The sequence below is a fragment of the Miniopterus schreibersii genome, assembly GCF_964146895.1.
Source record: "Miniopterus schreibersii genome assembly, chromosome: 1".
Classification (NCBI taxonomy): domain Eukaryota; kingdom Metazoa; phylum Chordata; class Mammalia; order Chiroptera; family Miniopteridae; genus Miniopterus; species Miniopterus schreibersii.
This window is the reverse complement of record NC_138101.1, coordinates 87,243,575-87,262,092: the sequence shown is the minus strand read 5'-3', so window position 1 is coordinate 87,262,092 and position 18,518 is coordinate 87,243,575. Positions and strand designations below refer to the sequence as shown.

The window sequence follows — 18,518 nt, the reverse complement described above, 5'->3', positions numbered from 1 at the left end:
GGCAAAGTTGAACTATTTCTTAGAGTGATAGGAAATTGCTTCTGATACAATGAGATATGCCAATGATGTGATTAAGGTGATTTTGAACAGAAACTTTCAGGTTGGGGTCGGGTATGGAGGTAAAGAAGTATGTGAGCTCCTTAAAATGACCCAAGTTGTCTGAAAGTGGCTGTGGCATGTATAAGAACCGTAGAAAATCGGCAATTCCTGGTTTGATTTTACCAGTTAATCCCCCAGTAGTATAAAAGTGTATGCTACTCTCCCGAGAAAGGCAAATGATGGGTGTCTATTCTATGAAGAGAGAAGACTAAAATCCGATCACTGGTCTTCTTTGAAGACTGAGCCAAGGGTGGAGTCCCAGAATTCATCTGATCTTAAGGGTTTGCAGATTAGTTTTCTGGGAGATTTTGTGGGTTAGTAGTTATTCCATGAGGACAGAGACACAAACTGGAGCAATTAAGTAATGAAATCAGAGAAGAAAACCAAATAATATAAAGACCTAGGAATGCGAATTCTTCTGAGGAAAAAAAAAGAAGAAAGAAGACAAAGCATGGTGACTCCGGGAGGTGAGAAAGTTATCAAAAGTTCTGGAACCTCCTTTATTGGGTTGAATCACATCCCTCAGAAATCATGTCCACATGCAACCTGGAAATGCGACCTTATTTGAAAATAGGATCTTTGCAGATGCTATCAAGTCAAAATGAGGTCCTGCTGGATTAGAGCAGGACTGGAATTCAGTATCGCTGGTGTCCTTATAAAAAGAGGAAAGTTTGGAACCAGACGCACAGAAGGAAGAAGGCCATGTGAAGACAGAGACAGAGACTGGCGTTACACATGTACAATCCAAGGAAAGCCAAGGATTGCCAGCAACCAACAGAAGCTCGAAGAGGTAAGGAAGGATTCTGCCCTAGAGCCTTAGGAGGGGAGGCCCTGCTGACACCTTGATTTTGGACTTCCAGCCTCCAGAACTTTTTTGAGAGAATAAATTTCTGTTGTTATAAACCATTTAGTTTGTGGTATTTTGTTATAGCAGCCCTAGGAAGCTAACATACCTCCATTATTTTCCTGATGTAAGACAAGTAAAAAATCTGAAGGAGTGTTCGTTTGTAAGCTCTCCTTCCTTCCTCTTACATTAATTACTTCCCATTGATCACACTGAGGTTTAGATGATGGTTGGTGGAAGATAAAGTTAGAAGATAGTCTGTTTTAGTCTATTTGGGCTGCTGTAACAAAACACCCAGACTGAGTAGCACATAAGCAACAGAAATCTATCTATCTATCTATCTATCTATCTATCTATCTATCTATCTATCTATCTATCATCTATCTATCTATCTATCATCTATCTATCTATCATCTATCATCATCTATCATCTATCTATCATCTATCTATCTATCATCTATCATCATCTATCATCTATCTATCTATCTATCTATCTATCTATCTATCTATCTATCTATCTATCTATCTATCATCTATCATCATCTATCTATCTATCATCATCAATCATCTATCTATCATCTATCTATCTATCTATCTATCTATCTATCTATATCTATCTATCATCTATCATCTATCTATCTATCATCTATCTATCATCTATCTATCTATCTATCTATCATCTATCTATCTATCTGTCTATCTATCTATCTATATCATCTATCTATCTATATCTATCTATCTATCTATCTATCTATCATCATCATCATCTATATCTATCTATCATCTATCTATCATCTATCTATTATCTATCTATCTATCTATCTATCTATCTATCTATCTATCTATCATCTATCTATCTATCATCTCTATCATCTATCTATCTATCTATCTATCTATCTATCTATCTATCTATCTATCTATCTTTATTTATTGTTGGGTAGGGCTAGAGCTCTGGGCCACAGACCTCACATGGTAGAAGGAGGTCAAGGATCTCTCTGAAACCTTTTTTATAAGGGTACTAATCCCTTATAATTAGCCCTCATGACCTAATCACCTCCCAAATGCCCCACCTACTAACACCATCACCTTAGTGATTAGGTTTCAACACAGGAGTTTTCAGGGGATTTAAACACTCAGACTCAGCAAAGTCTATTGTTGAGAAAATGGGAGACACACTTAGGACTAGGTACCACACTGGGAGGAAACAAGCAAACTCAGGGACTAAAGATGATTTGTAGCACTGAGGAGTCAGTAAGGATTTAGAAAGTTTCACCTTCCATGAGGACTTCATCCCAGCCCCATACTCGGTGATAATCATTTTGTCTGACTGATTGCCATACAGCCATAGATACGGAGAAGAGTTACCTGTTTTCAATGGCAGTGACAAATACATATAAAAAAAAAAGAGTGAAAGAATAGGCCATAACATGAAGCTAATGACTTATAAAATAGATACAAGAAGCTTAGATATCAATGCTATCCATGGTTATAAAGTGACTTTTAAATTACTATGTAAGATGTCATATGAATATTCAGTTTAGATGATAATAGCCTTCTCCATTCTCAGATGTCCTAAATCTTAATACTGAAGTGTTCTACCTTAGTACACCATTAAAGAGAAGTGACCCCAATAAGTCATATTTTAGGATTTCCACAAAATATAAATTTTCATTTCCTATATATTAAAGGATATAAATCTTTCATTTTTCTCCCAGAGAAGTATAGCCAATCTTGTCATCTCTTCAGTTTGATTAACTATACCTTTTTCCTTCGAATTGACTCATTCCAATCAAATTAAAAAATGGTTTCCCAGCAGAAACCCTTTGCTTACAATTCAGGAGAAATCAACAGTCTCTCTCTTAAGACACTTTTAAAATTATTGAAGATTTCTGAACACTATATATCAAAAAGTATAAGAATATCTTCCAAGGAAATGAAATGAGACCAAAGCAACTGGACTAGTTTCCCCTAAAATAAGGAGTCACACCTAAAGCTACTTATAAAATCCCCAAACAGGTAAAGGCAGAGGACATGTGTTCTCTTTATGCGATTTCCAAGTTCAACCCTCATATTTCTATTTAAAAGTACTCATTCTAATCTTGTTTTCTCTCAATTTCATTATTTTAGTACATAGTGCTCTTGCAGGAAAAATCTCACAAGCCTCCCCACCCCCAGGGCTCTGCATCACTGATGCCACCCCCAAATTCCTCCTCGCCTTTCCCTAACTCCCAACCCTTTTTCCACATGGAGGTTGCTCCACATCGACAAATGACCAGATGTGGGCAGCATCATGCCAATGGTTGTGAAGTTCTCTGACCCTCCAAGCCCTGTGCAAGCCTGAGCCATGAGATTGTTTTCTGTGATTGCAATGCCAGGGATGAGGGTCCTTCGCAGGGCACATGCTGAGGGCATGCAGCCAGCTGAGGCCCTTAGCTTACGGGAGGCATAACTCTCTCTGGATGGCCTCCTAAATTAACCAAATCCTCACATGCTCCACTCCATCCCTCACGGTCTACCTCTGTCAATCCAATCTGTTTGGGGGCAGCTATCCTTTCGCTTCTCATTTTATTATAACTGTCTTGCAAACTAGTTTGCGTAACTAAACCGTGATGATAGAATAAATAATCTCTGTGGTCTTTATCAGCTCAGAAATGTATGATTCCATCAACTATATGTAGCAACTCCAAAAGAAGAGCACTTTTAAATAACTAATAAAGCAGATATTGTGTTGAAGGACAGACAAACATCTGCTCTTTTGAACTCGTCATTTGCTAAGTAATGTGCTTCCCGGCATTATGGCTGCTTAAACCTGAAGAAAGAATAAATTTGTATTTTTGTGGGGAGACCTTGAAACCAGAACATTTTTTACTCGGAAAAAAAGACAACATAGGTTCATTTAAAAACATTCATTTTCCTCAGTGGGAATTTAGTTACAAAATTACTGACTATAAGCCTTTTCTGCTTATAGTATCATTTAATCTTCTTTGCAATGAGAAGTTGCAGGGGGAAATCATTTGCTTTTAGGCAGAGTGCAGCTATTAGAACACAAGATTTGGAGTTGGACACTACACACTTAGTTTGGTGTCCTGATTTTATCACTTACTGAATTTGTGAGTTTGCGGAAGTTAATTTCTTTACAACTCTTTCCTGCTTTCTGATCCATAATATAGGGAATGATGATACTCATTTCAGAGAATTCTTGGGAGGAGACATGAGATAATATTTTTAAAACTCTAACCAAAGGTCCCAATACATGGTATTATTTTTTAAAATGATCACATCCAGTGTCATTTTTAAAGTGATAACACCATTTTTAAACGGTGACATCAACATTTTAAAAATAACTGCCTAGTCCAGTAATAACAAATGAGATGTCAATCAAATCACTGCACTAAGCATTTAAATAATATTTTCATTTGCTCTATATAAAGCAACATGGTTTATTTTTATTATAACTAGTATCTTAAAATAAATTTTAAATTATACTTAAGTAGTAAAATCAATATTATTTAGCCTATGAGTAGTCTGTAAGTATAACTAAAAAGAGAAAAGATCAGGGAATCAGTAAATTGATGACATTACTTATATAGAAAGTATAAAATTCTATTAAATCTTCTAGAATGTAATTACTCTCCTATACCAGACATTCCTTCTTTGTTTTGGAGTCACTGCCACCAAAGGCTGGCATTAGTTCCTCTGAGTACACAGAGACATACACATAAAACAAGGCCTTGGATATGTGATGTTAGAGACAAACATGGCAATATTTAAGTAAATGCTCAAGAAAAAGAAACCTCTGGGGACAAAAATTACTGTTTCTACACTGATCCTCATGTTTGTTCTGGGTGGGTTTAGTCATTTTGGGCTGCGACAAAATTTGAAACTGTGAAAAAAAAAGTGTGGTTTCTTTTTCAATGTTGTATGAAAAGATGTGGAATCCCCTAGAAAGTATGTGCAATATCTCTCAGAGATGTTGTTGCTAGGCAACTAGAACACAAACAGAAGATTCCAAAAGCCCTTCCTTTGGCCCAAATCTCAAGGACGGTTACAAATTGTGCAATATATGATTTGGGAAGGTCATAGTTGTTTGAGGAAGATTCTTTTTCTTTTTATTAAAAGTAGCAATGGAAATTGAACTCCAACTTTTCCAAACAGCAGTGGCATGGGAATTGAAATGCAAGACTCCTAAAAGTCCCTCACTGGTTACAAGACTCAGAGCCAACATTAAATGAAGGTCAACTGTGTGTATGTGTATCTTCTGCTGTTGTCAAGGAGGCAAATATTGTCAGGATTTAGCTTTTCCACTCATTCTGAAATGTCTGCCTTTGTTTAGTGCCGTGTCTGATTACTCGGGCCTTGCTGGAAAAGTTCTGAAGCCAAGGCAAAAAGAGCTCCAAGATTTTTTTGATAAATTATTATCCCAATTTTACAAATATGAATTACTTTATAAACAGATTTGTTTATTCACTATCATCCATTAAGAACTTCTTTGCAGAAAAAGACATAAGTGAGAATTTGCCAAAAATAAAAATCAGACACAGTATCATAATGCAGAAATCTTTGCTTTGGTTCTGTACTAAGACTACTCATTTGCAGCCTCCATGCTTAAAATTTTTCTAAGAGTATCACAAAGACAAAAATTCAAAATATTAAATAGGCTGATAGAATCTATGAATGTGAAAAAAAGCCTAGCCAGCATTTAAGGAAGTAAGTTATAACTTAAACAGAACTGTCTCTTAAAAGTGTCTACTGGACTTAAATTTCTACTCAGACTGAACAGGATTTTTTATCTTATATCACACCATAAAATAGAAGAATCCCAGGAGTCTGTTTGTCTATACTGAGATTGCTTACAGACTCTCTGAACGAAGGACTCATTCTTGATCATAAATGTGGTTACTTTAGCGGCAGACAGGGACAGGTGTTTTACCACTTCTCTCTCTGTGACATTATGTATCATCACCGAGCAGGAAGCGACACTACGAAAGCAATCATCACCAACAGAGAGAAAGGTCCTTGCCTGAGATTAGGACCAGACAGTGTGATTCACATTCCACCCTGTGAGCATGCCCTGGAATCTTTGCAAACCACAATTCATAAATTCAGTTTCACTCTGAATGCTCGCACTGTGCAGAAGCAAGGCTCAGGACACATGAGACAAAAAATCTGAGTTCTTGTCATGGCTCTTATCAATTGGTCTCTGACAACTTGTCCTGCCTCAACTTCTATCACTTCCTCTAGCTCAGTATTTCTCAACCATTGTTGGTTCATTATTGCACTTTTAAATAGCCTTCTTAGGTACTTTTTCCCAAATTTTCCCCCATGAAAGTTCAATATCACAGATATACTATGTACCTGTTATGTATTATATATATCTGTACTTTATACATAAGTATACAATTTTTTTCACCCTTCCAAGAGCCAATTTTCACCCTCTTGGAGCTGATATTGAGAATACCTGTTCTAGCTGAAATACTTGCCAGTTGCAAAACTCTGGTGTTATCTTAGCCTCCCTGCTACTCTTAGAAATTTCTTTCTCTCTCGGACATTTGTCTAACTGACTGATTCGTGTACTAAAGCTACCTGGAGGGCCTCCTGAACTCCCTCAGGCTCTCCTGGATCTCCTCTGTGCCCCATAGTGTCATGGATTATAGACTTATTTCTACATTTATTTGTCTGTTTCCCTTACTAAATGACTAACTCCCTGAGGATGCTATTTCCTTCTCTGCTGGAATAATTTGCTTTCCCCCAAAATTCATATATTGAAGCCCTATTCTCCAGTAATTCAGAATGTCACTGTATTTGGACAAAGGGATATTGTAGAGGTGATTAAGTTGAAATAAAGCCCCTAGGGTGGACCCTAATCTAATATGATTGGTGCCCTTATATGAAGAGGAAATCTGGATGCAGGGAGACACCAGGATGCGCATTCACAGAGAAAAGATCATGTGAAGATACAGTGAGAAGGCCACCACCCACAAGCCAAGCAGAGAGATCGCAGGAGAAACCAAACCCGCAGACACCTTAATCTTGGACTTCCAGCATCCAGAACAGTGAGAAATAAGTTTCTGTAGTTTATCTACCCAATGTGAGGTCTTTTGTTATGGCCTCCTGAGCTAACTAATACACTCTCTGTCTTCTACACACCAAGCCCAGAACCTGGTAGTGAATCAATACGTGTTGGTTGGTTGGTTGGTTGGTTGGTTGGTTGGTTGGTTGGTTAAACAAATGGCTAAATGAAAAACACTTTCTCAATAAGTACCTGCTTGCAGAGGGTCCCTGTAATCACTCTAGCATGGTTAACAATGGCAAACCGTCTGCCCGTTTGAGTGTAGGCCCACAGAGCTCTGGATAGAGCCCAGCTTGTTCACCTTCACACCCTCCGGGTAACTACCCAGCAGTCACATAAAAGGCAAATGGATAATGAAATTACAAAAGATAAAACCTTTGTCTCCAAAGGGTGAACCTCCCAGAACCCCAATCCTCCCAGCCTCCCACCCCTGCGCACATACTCTAAGTCCCAAAAGTGATAAAGATTACACGTTAGAAAGATTTCTCCTGAAAAACCAACAATAAACAAAAACTATTGAAAAATCTGAGTGAGGGAAAGAGAGCTAGAGGGAAGGTTTAAGACCTCATGGAGGTTCTTTGCCAGGGCTCTAAAAATATATTTTTAAAGCCCTTTGATACAGTGCTTCATATCCCCAGGTAGTCAGGAAAGCACTGGCTCAGCTTCAAACCAAGCCAGCCACTGAGGATCTTGATAAAGTTTTCAAAATGTTCTCCCCAAGCCAATTTCTAAAAACCCCCAAGGCTTGAGAAATCTCATTAATAGCTAAAAAGAAGATAAAATGAAACCAGCCCCCATTCAAGAGGCTGATGTCATCTATCTCCCCAAAGAAAAGGCTACACTTTCTTTTGTGAAAACCCAGGGTGACATCACCTCCTGATCATAGGCCACTCAGCCCTTCCCCTGTGATTCCCAGCTGAGGGGCTCTCTTCCTTTGCAAATGTCACTCTTTCACTCACAAAGCTCCTTGACCTTGTTTGTATGTGGGATTCCATTGCCAAGTGAAAGCGGGCCTCTGGGAGAAAGGAGCAGAAGAGGGGAGGGGTGTGCACAGCTGGCCAGGAGGCCCCTGCTCACACAGCCTGCAGAAAGTTCTCTATTCCCTTCAGCAGTCCAGGAGGAGGCCCCCGAGGCTGAATTCAGCCTCGGGACAATGCTGTCAACACTGAATCCTGTGAGCAGTTTAGCCAGGCAGGGCAACTGTGGCCATTTCTTTCTTTCCAGGGTGGGACTCCCTTTGAAGGCTGGCATAAAGGAGAGGCAGTGTGCTTTAATCTCCAGTCTACAGCGCCGCTTTCAAAACGGGCCCAAAATAAAGGCCGATTCTAGATCCATTTTCTCAAAGCAAATAGAAGGTTTGTGCAGTCAACAGAGAAGCACATTTTGCAAATGGGTTTATTTATTAATTGCAAAATGAGGTATGCGGGGATTCTTCCTCAACAGCAATGCTCAGCAATGATGCGTCAGGACAGGTATCCTGGGCCCTCGCTCCTAAACCTGATTCTGAGTTTGAGATTTAGAGACTGAGATTTGGAGAGGCTGTGCAGAAACAATCATTTTTGTTACATCCACACACACCTTCATGTGCACACACAAAGACATTCAATAGTACTGCTAGTGCAGTTTTTAAGTTGAAATCTTGTTTTCTGATTATAAAAGTAACATATTCTTATAAAAGTTCAGTCACTTCACTTCACTTATTATAAAAGTTCAGAACTTTTTTAAACTGGATCAATAATTTCATTCTCCAGTTTAAAAAAAAAGAGTACTGCCTGGCCGGCGTGGCTCAGCAGTTGAGCATCAGCCTACCATCTAGGAGAGAGCAGTTCTATTCCCAGTCAGGGCACAGGACTGGGTTTCAGGCTCGATCCCCAGTGGGGAGCATGCAGGAGGCAGCCAATCAGTGATCAGCGATGACTCTCTCATCATTGATGTTTCTATCTCTCTCTCTCTCCCTCTCCCTTCCTCTCTCTGAAGTCAATAAACACATATTGTTTTAAAAAATTAAAAATAAAATTTAAAAAAGAGTATTACTATTACACTTGAAAATTGAGACTAATTTATTTTGCATTTGTTTGTTTTGTATTTTATTTTATATTCTGAGTCCCACAACATGCCATGCTGTTTCAGTCCTTCAAGAGTCTACTCAAAGCTCAATTCTTTGAAATCTGACAGATTTACATAAAAGAGAGGGTGGGCCCCTCTCCCTGTCAGAGTCCCTAACTATGTGTGACCCTAATGCTCTGGCCACTGCTTAGCTCAGCACTGCTCCCCTTGACTCTGGACTCCAGCCCCTCTGGACCTTGGGGTCTCTCCTACTCAGCCTGCATGCTCCATCCACGGGGTCTTTCTTCTACTTGGAATCCTCTCCTTCTCCTCTTTATCTAGTTAACTTCTGCTTACTCTTTTTTTTTAAAAAAAAGTATCTTTATTGTTGAAAATATTACAGATGTTCCCCTTTTTCTCCCATTGATCCCCTCCACCCTGCATCCACCCCCTCCCCAGGCCTTCACCACACTATTGTCTGTGTCCATGGGTTATGCATAAATGCATATAAGTTCTTTGGTTAATCTCTCCCCACCCACCCACCCCCGCCTTCCCTCTGAGTTTCCTCAGTCTGCTCCAGGCTTCTATGTCTCTGGACCTATTTTGTTCATCAGTTTAATTTGTTCATTAGATTCCACATATGAGTGAGATCATGTGATACTTGTCTTTCTCTGACTGGCTTATTTCCCTTAGCATAGTACTCCTGCTTACTCTTAAATTTTAGTTAAAAGGGCCCATTTCCATGCAGGACTTCTCTAACCTCCTGTCAATGTCAAATCCTTCTGTGTGCTTCTTGGCACTTATCACATATTTATTCATGTGCTTTTTGCTTGATGGATACTTCTCCCAATCACCTAGGAGAGTAGGAACCAGGCCTGCTGTCCCCAGCTCTTACACAGCACATGGTCCAAAACAGTCCCTTAACATCTGTGGAATGAAGACCTGAATCACTGAGACATCAGGTTTATGTCTTCAGTTTACCTCCAGTGGGTAAGAAGTGGGGGAATGTGTCCCAGTGAAACCTCTTCCCTGACCCCCGTCTACTCTCGTGGCCCCTCTCCTCAGGCTACCGTCTTAAGCTAAAGGCCTAGTTCAGATGCAGAGTATGAACTCTGGGTACCTGTGATGCTGCAAAACTACAGCCTACTATAATTCGTTAATTTTGCACTGATCTAGACCACTAATCAACCCCTTCCAGAAGGTTCTTCCCATGTATAATTTATATACAGTGGGTAACAGAGTTAAATCTTTTTTTTTTTTTTTTTTTTAATATATCTTTATTGATTTCAGAGAGAGGAAAGGAGAGGGAAAGGGAGAGATAGAAACATCAATGATGAGAGAGTCATTCATCGAGCCCACAACCCGGGCATGTGCCCTGACTGGGAATTGAACCCCGATTGCCTGGATCTTAGGTCAATGCTCAACTGCTGAGCCATGCCCGGCTGGGCTAAATCTTTTTTCAATTCTGGTCCCACCTGGCAAAATTTTGCTGCATAAATCTGGGTCCAAGCTTAGCAAGTTTTCAGCAATTGGGAGAAAGTTTTGAAACAGTAAACAGGAAAAGACAATAAAGGGTGGCTCTGACTCCGCCTATGAAGACAGATTTCACATGGAACTGATAGAAAAAAATTTTCCCAACAAAATACAGTGCTATGAGCAGAGGAGTCAGCCATCTCCAGCATGGTGGCTGGAAGAACCCAGTGATACAGTAATTGGTACCGTAATAATGACCATTAAATTATACTCCTCAGGGTGGCCTTGGGCTAGTTTGGCTGGAACAGCCTGGACTGGAGGCAAGCAGCCCGCTGAGGAGAGAGAGATGACCAGCAAAGCCTCTGCGCCTAAAACTTTCCATCTGGAATTACTTAGGGAGTTTTTAAAAAAATAGCAATAGTCAAGGTCCCACTCAGACCAATTGAATTCTCTCTCTGGAGATTGGAACCCGTGCTCTCTAAAGAGCATGGTACTCTTTAAAAACTACCAGGCAAATCCAGTGTGTATCTAGGGCCAAGAGCCACTCCGTTAGGCCCTGAGCCTTGGTCTCCTGGTCAGCATTTCTTAATTTCCATCTTTCGTCTCATGGGGAAGCTTTCTCCTCTTCAGATCTCTTAAGCAGTAAGGTTCTTTTTCTTAGAGGGGTCCCTGCTTTCATCCCATTGACATAGAAAGATTGAAGATATTATTCTGCTGTTATTACAGTGAGCCCTGGGAGCACCTCAAAGCTTTCTCTAGACTCAATGGATGCTGTCCTCCTGTCATTTTATTCCTCCAGCCTTAACATCTGCTCTCAACTTGCTCCTCACAGTCTAGTGCCATCCGCATTACCTGGGAGCTTTTTAGAAATGCAGGTTTACGGGCCTTACCTCAGCCCCCTGTGTCAGAATCTGCATTTGAACAAGTAGTGACTCATGTGCACATGAAAGTCTGAGAAACACTGTCTGGCAATACCCTTGTCCTTAAAGACCTGGCTGATTTTCTGAGGTTTTCCTGTTTCTTCTAGGTCTTTTCACACTGTCTATAGTTTCCTTAATCATTTCTAAATCACAGAATATTAGAGATGACTGTGTTATAGAGATGAATCAATCTAGTCCCTTCATTTAATAGATCCATAAATTGACATTCCAAGGTTAAATTTACCTACTTAATGAAGAGATGGTCAAGAATTTCTAATTCATAATCTGTGTTTCAAGGTATAAGTAGCTCTGTAAATAACCACTGAACAGTTTTAAACACTAAAAATCCCATTCGTATTTTTGAACAGAAATACACTCAGTCTCTAGTTCATAATCTCAGAATGTCTAACACTCTTCAATATATAACAGGGCTATTGAGTTATATATAGCACTGAGATTCATATAATAAATGCACTATGATGTTAATAGCCTTCAAGAGTCAACCATGACACACATTTAGGCCCTCACCTTGTGCTCACCCCTGATTTTGATAGTAAGGCCATGTCTGTGAGTGGTTTCTGGTAAAACACTGCAACTTCTCTTCTCTTTCAAATTGATTGGAACAGGCCAGTGAGCCCTAAAACGTTGTTTGAGAAGTGTTACTATAATTTTCACAAGGACTATAATTTTCAAGTCTGGATCACTCCAGGAGAGTGGTTTTCAAACACTAATCACCAGGGAGACCAGTTAAAACACAGACTATTGGGCCTCCTTTTGGATTTTGTGATTTCGTAGGTCTGGGATGGGGGCCAAGAATTTGCATTTCTAACAAGTGCCATGTGATGCCGATGCTGCTTTGGGGGGAGCAGATTTAGAGAACCACTTCCTTTAGACTGGGCCATATGAGATCAGTCTATTAGTTTCAGAACTACTGTTAAAAATGAATTTCCACATTGGGGAGAAAAAGGGACGTCTGTAATGTTTTAAACAGAAACAAACAAACAAAAAAGAGCAAAAAAAAAATGAATTTTCATCTTCAGAGAAATGATTACAAGGTTCTTTTTAATTTTTTATTTATTGATTTTTAAAATTTTTTTTAGAGAGAAGAAGGGAGAGAGACAGAGAGAAATAGAAAAGTGAATTTGCTGTTCCACTTATTTATGCATTCATCGGTTGATTCTTGTATGTGCCCTGACCAGCATCAAACCCATAAACTTGGCCTATCAGCACGACGCTCTAACCATCTGAGCTACCCTACCTGCTTTCTGAACCACCAGCTCATAGGTGGGCTCTGATGTGGCCCTACCTGTGTGACAGGTACAACACATTCCTTGCTTAGTGCATCACTAGTTGTCTGCTCCTGCTTCCCTCTCAGCACAATCCTTGCCCTTCCCTTTCTCTCTCGGGCTGACTTTCATTCTTTCCCTTCTATCCCATCATTCCTCCTCTCATTATGTCAGAGAAAGCCTTAAATCTCTTTCTATTCCACTCCCCCTGAGAGGCTCCCATCCTGCCTTGCAATTGCCTTGTTACATCCAGGTAAAGGTCTTCATCCTTGGAAACTTCCTTCTGCTCCCTTCTTTCTCTTAAGCAATGTATCACTGCACCTCCTTAAGCAGTTATCCAAATCCTGTCCCATCTGATGTCACTTCCTCTCTTAACCCTAACAGGATTTCACTCTCCGAGAGCCACCAATGCCTGAGTAAAATTCCTAAGGCCTAACATCAGATTACTACCCAGGTTCAATTAAGATTGATGGTATAGTTTCCAAGTAGAATTGGATCAGGGACAATTCTTCATCAAATAGCAACTAGGAAATGTGACTGAGATGGGCGCCGGGCTTACCGTGAACGAACCACTGCATCTGGAACCCTTTTTCTTCACCAACCCCATCGGTGTGGAACAGCACGTGAAGAACGGAGCCTGTGGTACTCCCCGAAGGCGGCTTATCTGTTCCACAGTAGCGCCCCATCCTCTGCGCGCCATCATAGAGCTGAAATCAAAGAGAAACTTCCCGATGTAAAAACACTTCGCAGGGTTTGTCAGATGGAAAGAGCAAGGCCTACTCACATAGTGAAAGCTGTTCTTTGGTTCAAAAATAAAGGTTAAATCTGCTTAGGTGGGTCAAGTACCAGTTGCTTAACCTAAGAATGCAAAATAATTATATAGAGAGAGTTGTGGGGATGATTTCTAAGCCAAATCATCTGGAAATCCAAATATTGGTTGGTTTTATGTCAGCCTAGTAATCCCCTCCAAAGTATAATCTAGACACAGGATGAGGAACTAGTGGGCTGAATGAGATGTGTTCACATATTGACACATAAGAGAAGCTCAATAAACAGTACTGTAATTGTAAAATGTAAATTTTAAATAAATGCTAAATATTTAAAAATCAGACATTTTAGAAAGCTATGAAAAAGGAAAATAAAAAATTAATCCCACTGAAGATAACCACTATTGATTTTTTTTAATACCAGAAGTTTAGCTTGCCAACATTCTTTTTCATTTGCATATGTATATATACATATGTGTGTAGGTGTATGTATGTATGTGCGTATAAATTTGGGTTACACATTTCATTGTGCTCCGTTTTATATTAAGCATGTCATTAAATATTTCCTGTAAATTTTTTAATGCTCACATAAGATGTTACTAATACATTATTTACATTACAATTCTGTTGTCATTTATTTAGGGTATTTCCAATATTTTTGCAACTATAAATATTTATCTAATATTTTACATTTCCCCTAGAAAAGATTCCTATAAGGGAAATGAATCAGAGTATAATCTTTTTTGGCTTCATGTATATTATTTAATTTCTTACCAAAAATTTATACCAATCTACCCTCCCACCCGCAGTTTACAGAAATTCTTTGTGCAGTGGAATTTTGGCAACTACGACTATTATTTTTAAAGCTGGTGCTGACAGTGAAAATTTGTGTGTGTTTTTGTAATTGTCTTAATTTGTGTAATTTTTAGGTTGAAGTTTTTTCATGTTTATTGGCCATTGATATTTCTTCTCTTGGAACTTTTTTGCTAAGGTCTTTGCCCATGTTCCCACTGAGGTATTTATACATCCTGTTGTACACGCTTTACCTGCCTCATTTAATAATTTCATCACATGCACAACTTTAAGCTAAAAAAATAAACCTCTCTGCCATATCTCTTCAATCAGGAAAGATAATCCAGAAGCACTGGCTTCCTCATAACCCAGGACATTATATTTTCTTTTAATCTCCTACTGTTCACTTTAAACACTTTGTTCCAGCCACCCTTGGGATGAATGCCCATGGCAACAAAGTGAAAGGTATCTGATTATAGGCTCATGGACATCCCTGATGGGTCTCTTGGAGAGTGCACATATGTAAGAGTACGTGAGAGTATATGTGTTTGCATGTGTCTGTAGGGAAAATGTATAATCTGGATTCAACAAATTCCAAATTGAACAAATTATTTTTACTTACTAAAATGTTATGATATAAAATACTGTGTGAAAGCCTGACTGGTGTGGCTCAGTTGGTTGTCATCCTGTGCCCTGAAAGGTTGCCGGTTTGATCCCTGGTTAGGGCACATACCTGGGTTACTGGTTCAATTCTGTGTCAGGCATGTAAAAAAGGCAACCAACCGATGTTTCTCTCTCACATCAATGTTTCTCTCCCCCTTTCTCTCTGTAAGCATGTCCTCGGGTGAGGACTGAAAAAATATATATATTGTGTGTAACATACTGATTTGAGCATGAAAAACTTTATAATCAAATTCTACAAAGCACTTCCATGGTGCCTCCCTTAATCCCTAGAGCCAGTCATAATAAGTTTTTCTTTGAAATGCCTCAGTTCTTTACTTTTGTTTCTGTGTGGGAATGGTCACATTCCACTGCATTCTAGTTATAGGCATGTGTCTTTTCTTTTTTAATCCTCAACTGAGGATATTTTTCCCATTCCTTTTTTCAGAGAGAGTGGAAGGAAGAGGGAGGGAGAGAGAAAGAGAAAGAGAGGAAAAATTGATGTGAGAGGGACACATCGATTGGTTGCCTCCCAGGGGCTGAGCCTGTAACCAAGGTACGTGCCCTTGACTGGAATCGAACCCAGGACCCTTCGGTCTGAGGGCCACGCTCTAACCACTGAGCCAAAACAGCTAGGGCAGCACATGTGTCTTATCTCCCTACTTAACTTGAGTTTCCTTAGAGCCCAGACCTCCTCTGCATTCCCCTTAGAACCCAGCCGCAGGGCAGGTTCCCAATACATCCTCATAGAATGAACACCACAATTTCCCCACAACTGCATTTATTTTAATGGGACTTGATCTGCAGTATTCCTTGAATCCTGCAGAGTTAGACACATATTAGAGTCTTACATTCCTAAATTCCAGCCTGCTCCCCTTAGGCAGCAAAGGGTTCAGATCCTTTGTGGTCATTCTCTGAATCGGGGACCAGGCAGGGCCTGTTCAAGGTCATAGTAAATCTCAGATTTATAAATCTTGGCTTATCTCATTCTGAGTTCTCAAAATTGGCTGTTTAATAGACACATATGTTTGTGAGATTTGGAGGGAGGTCAGCAGAGATTTAAAAAGAACCTCTAAAGTCCGTTATACCACTCACTCTGAAACCTAAGCATTTTAAGCAAAGGAATAAAGGTGAGATTTATTTTTCAGGCTTATCACTTCAGCATCCTTTTTATTTTTTAAATACTGCTGCTTCAAATGTGTATATTTATTATCAAGTTTCTAATATTCTAGATATTTGACAGAAGCCATAACGAGGGAGTGAAAATAAGGAAAAGAGTAAAGCAACATAAAAAGAACAGTTACCAACAACCGGAGCCCTTGGCCTCAATCCTCAGGCCCCACCATCTAGTGCAGGAGGTGGGGGTGGAGGAGGCAGCCCATGTTGCAATCTGTTTACTGCTAAAAATATTGCTTCACTGCAGGGTATTTATCTCAGCTCCACTTTTATTAAATTCAGCCTACGATTTCCAATTCAAAACTAATTAATACAAAAATAAACATACTGTTCCCAAGCAGGGGCATAATACGCAAGAAAACACTCTCCTGTTTTCTACCCTAAAAGGCTCATTCTTAACTTTGAATTGTAGTTCAGTGACCAAACCTTTCATTATTTCATCATTCAACAAAACATAAGGTGTGATTTCTCTCCAACCATAATTGCTCTAAGCTTGATGCACCTTCTGAAATACTAGCCAGCGACATTCGGAGGAAGCCTATTTTAGATTCTATTCAAGGTCATAGCAGTATAGTATTTTTGTCTCCCAGCTCGCCAAGGTTAAGAAACCTGACATTTTCACATGACTTTGAGGGGATTTTTTTTCTTCCTTCCGGATGGGATTACTTCATTGAAGGAGAGCCCCTGAATCCAGTCCTTCTTAAATAACACATTGTGAATGGGATGGGGGCTGGGTAAAGGGAGTGGGTTTGGGGGAAGCACTGATGAAAGAGTTTCTTTTTGTCTTTGGAAGGGAGAAGATTATATATTAAAATCAATATCAAATAGACGTTGATGAAAATGCTTACATATAATGTCAAATAAATTAATAAATTAATTAGTATAAAAGAATACCTCTATACAAAAAAAAATCCCATACTCCCAATTTTATGCCTTCTAAAATTTACACTTAATTAAATCAGGTTTTTTTGTTTGCACTCACACAGATGGCTAACGTCACCTCTACAATTCATTCCTGTGTAAATTTACCACACAAAACAGGAACAGTCATTTTTCAAAGTATACAAATACTGGTTACCATGGTAACCAGTTGGAGCCCTGTTTTCAGAGCAAAATGTTAACCACATTCCAGCTGTGACTCATTGCAAGCACTGGTCCTGCTAAGGGTATGGTTTCCCCTGCTTTTGGAAAGCCTAAAGATCTACTGAACAAATATTTGAGGCTGGAATTAAATCCATATAAAGGCAACTAGAAATGAAGAAGAGAAAGAGTGAGAGTCCCACTTTGAATATGCATATCTAATTTGTATAACTGTGTTCACAGGTATTTTTTTAAATACCCGAAATGATGCTTATGTTTTCAAGTTGGTTCAGCTATTCCCTTAAGGAGTCTATTCATTTAGAATTTTTGTGGTTTGGATCCTTCCCCCATGCTGAAATATCTCAACCACTCTTAGGACATTCAAAGAGGAAGGAAATCTCTTGCCTAGCCACATTTACCAATTTCTATCTGCTTCCTTTGATAATTTGACACATGTGTAGGTTATCAGACCATTAGTGACTTCAGACTCCAGTTGCAATACGAAATGATTTATGGATTCCTACTAAATATTAAGGTGGAATTAAACCCAGAGTCAGCTAATGTGCACCTCAATCTGCTGCCTCAATCAAGTTCATGAACTGTAAGGACTCTCAGAACAGAGTGTGCTTTTAAAATGTCTCTTTGCTGCTAATTTTGCTGTGTGTGTGACTGGAATGAATAAAATTATAACTAAGTGTCTGATATGTATGAGCTTGGGATGTATAGAATGACTTCTAAACCTATTTTAGAAACACAGGAACAACTAAAACTCAGCCCTTTCCATTTTAGATTGGCATCTAATTCATGCTTTTTAAAGCTACTGTTCTTCTTATTTACTTCAAAATTTTCTGGAAGAAAATTCTTTTATACAGTGGAGTATTAATTTTAAGAATTAAATAAATATAGTCCAGGTAGATAAATTAAAGAGTTTCTTTGGGATTAAAATATGTCATTAAAATATGGAGAAACTTCTGGGGGAAAATGTTGGTCCATTTTCTATTACAAATGTTTAAAAACTCCAAAAACTTTATCCATCAGAGTTTAATATGTAATTAAAATAATTCATCTGCCACGAGGGAGAGCTCTGGGTATAGTAGAGAAGCTTCTAATCACTGTTGAGAACAGAAATTCTGCTCAGTGCAAGAGAGATAGTTAAATTTCTGAGAACTGTGCTTAATGAGTTCCCACAGTGGTTTTTTGAAGTCAGTGTCACTAATAGAAGACTAGAATCCCAACTGGAAGCAGAAAAGAAATTTTATTGTAGGAACACTGTAGGGTATATTCAATGTGGTCATTGTCAGGGTC

General features: G+C 39.1%; 1 protein-coding gene across 1 annotated transcript in view; it reads right to left on the bottom strand.

The window, feature by feature from the left end:
• The window catches only part of CUBN (cubilin), a 258,721-nt gene that overhangs the window by 152,309 nt on the left and 87,894 nt on the right, over positions 1–18,518 (bottom strand). Inside the window, exon 28 of the mRNA XM_081135485.1 lies at positions 13,298–13,445. Coding sequence (XP_080991611.1) covers positions 13,298–13,445 — 148 coding nt within the window. The remainder of the gene's footprint in view (positions 1–13,297; positions 13,446–18,518) is intronic.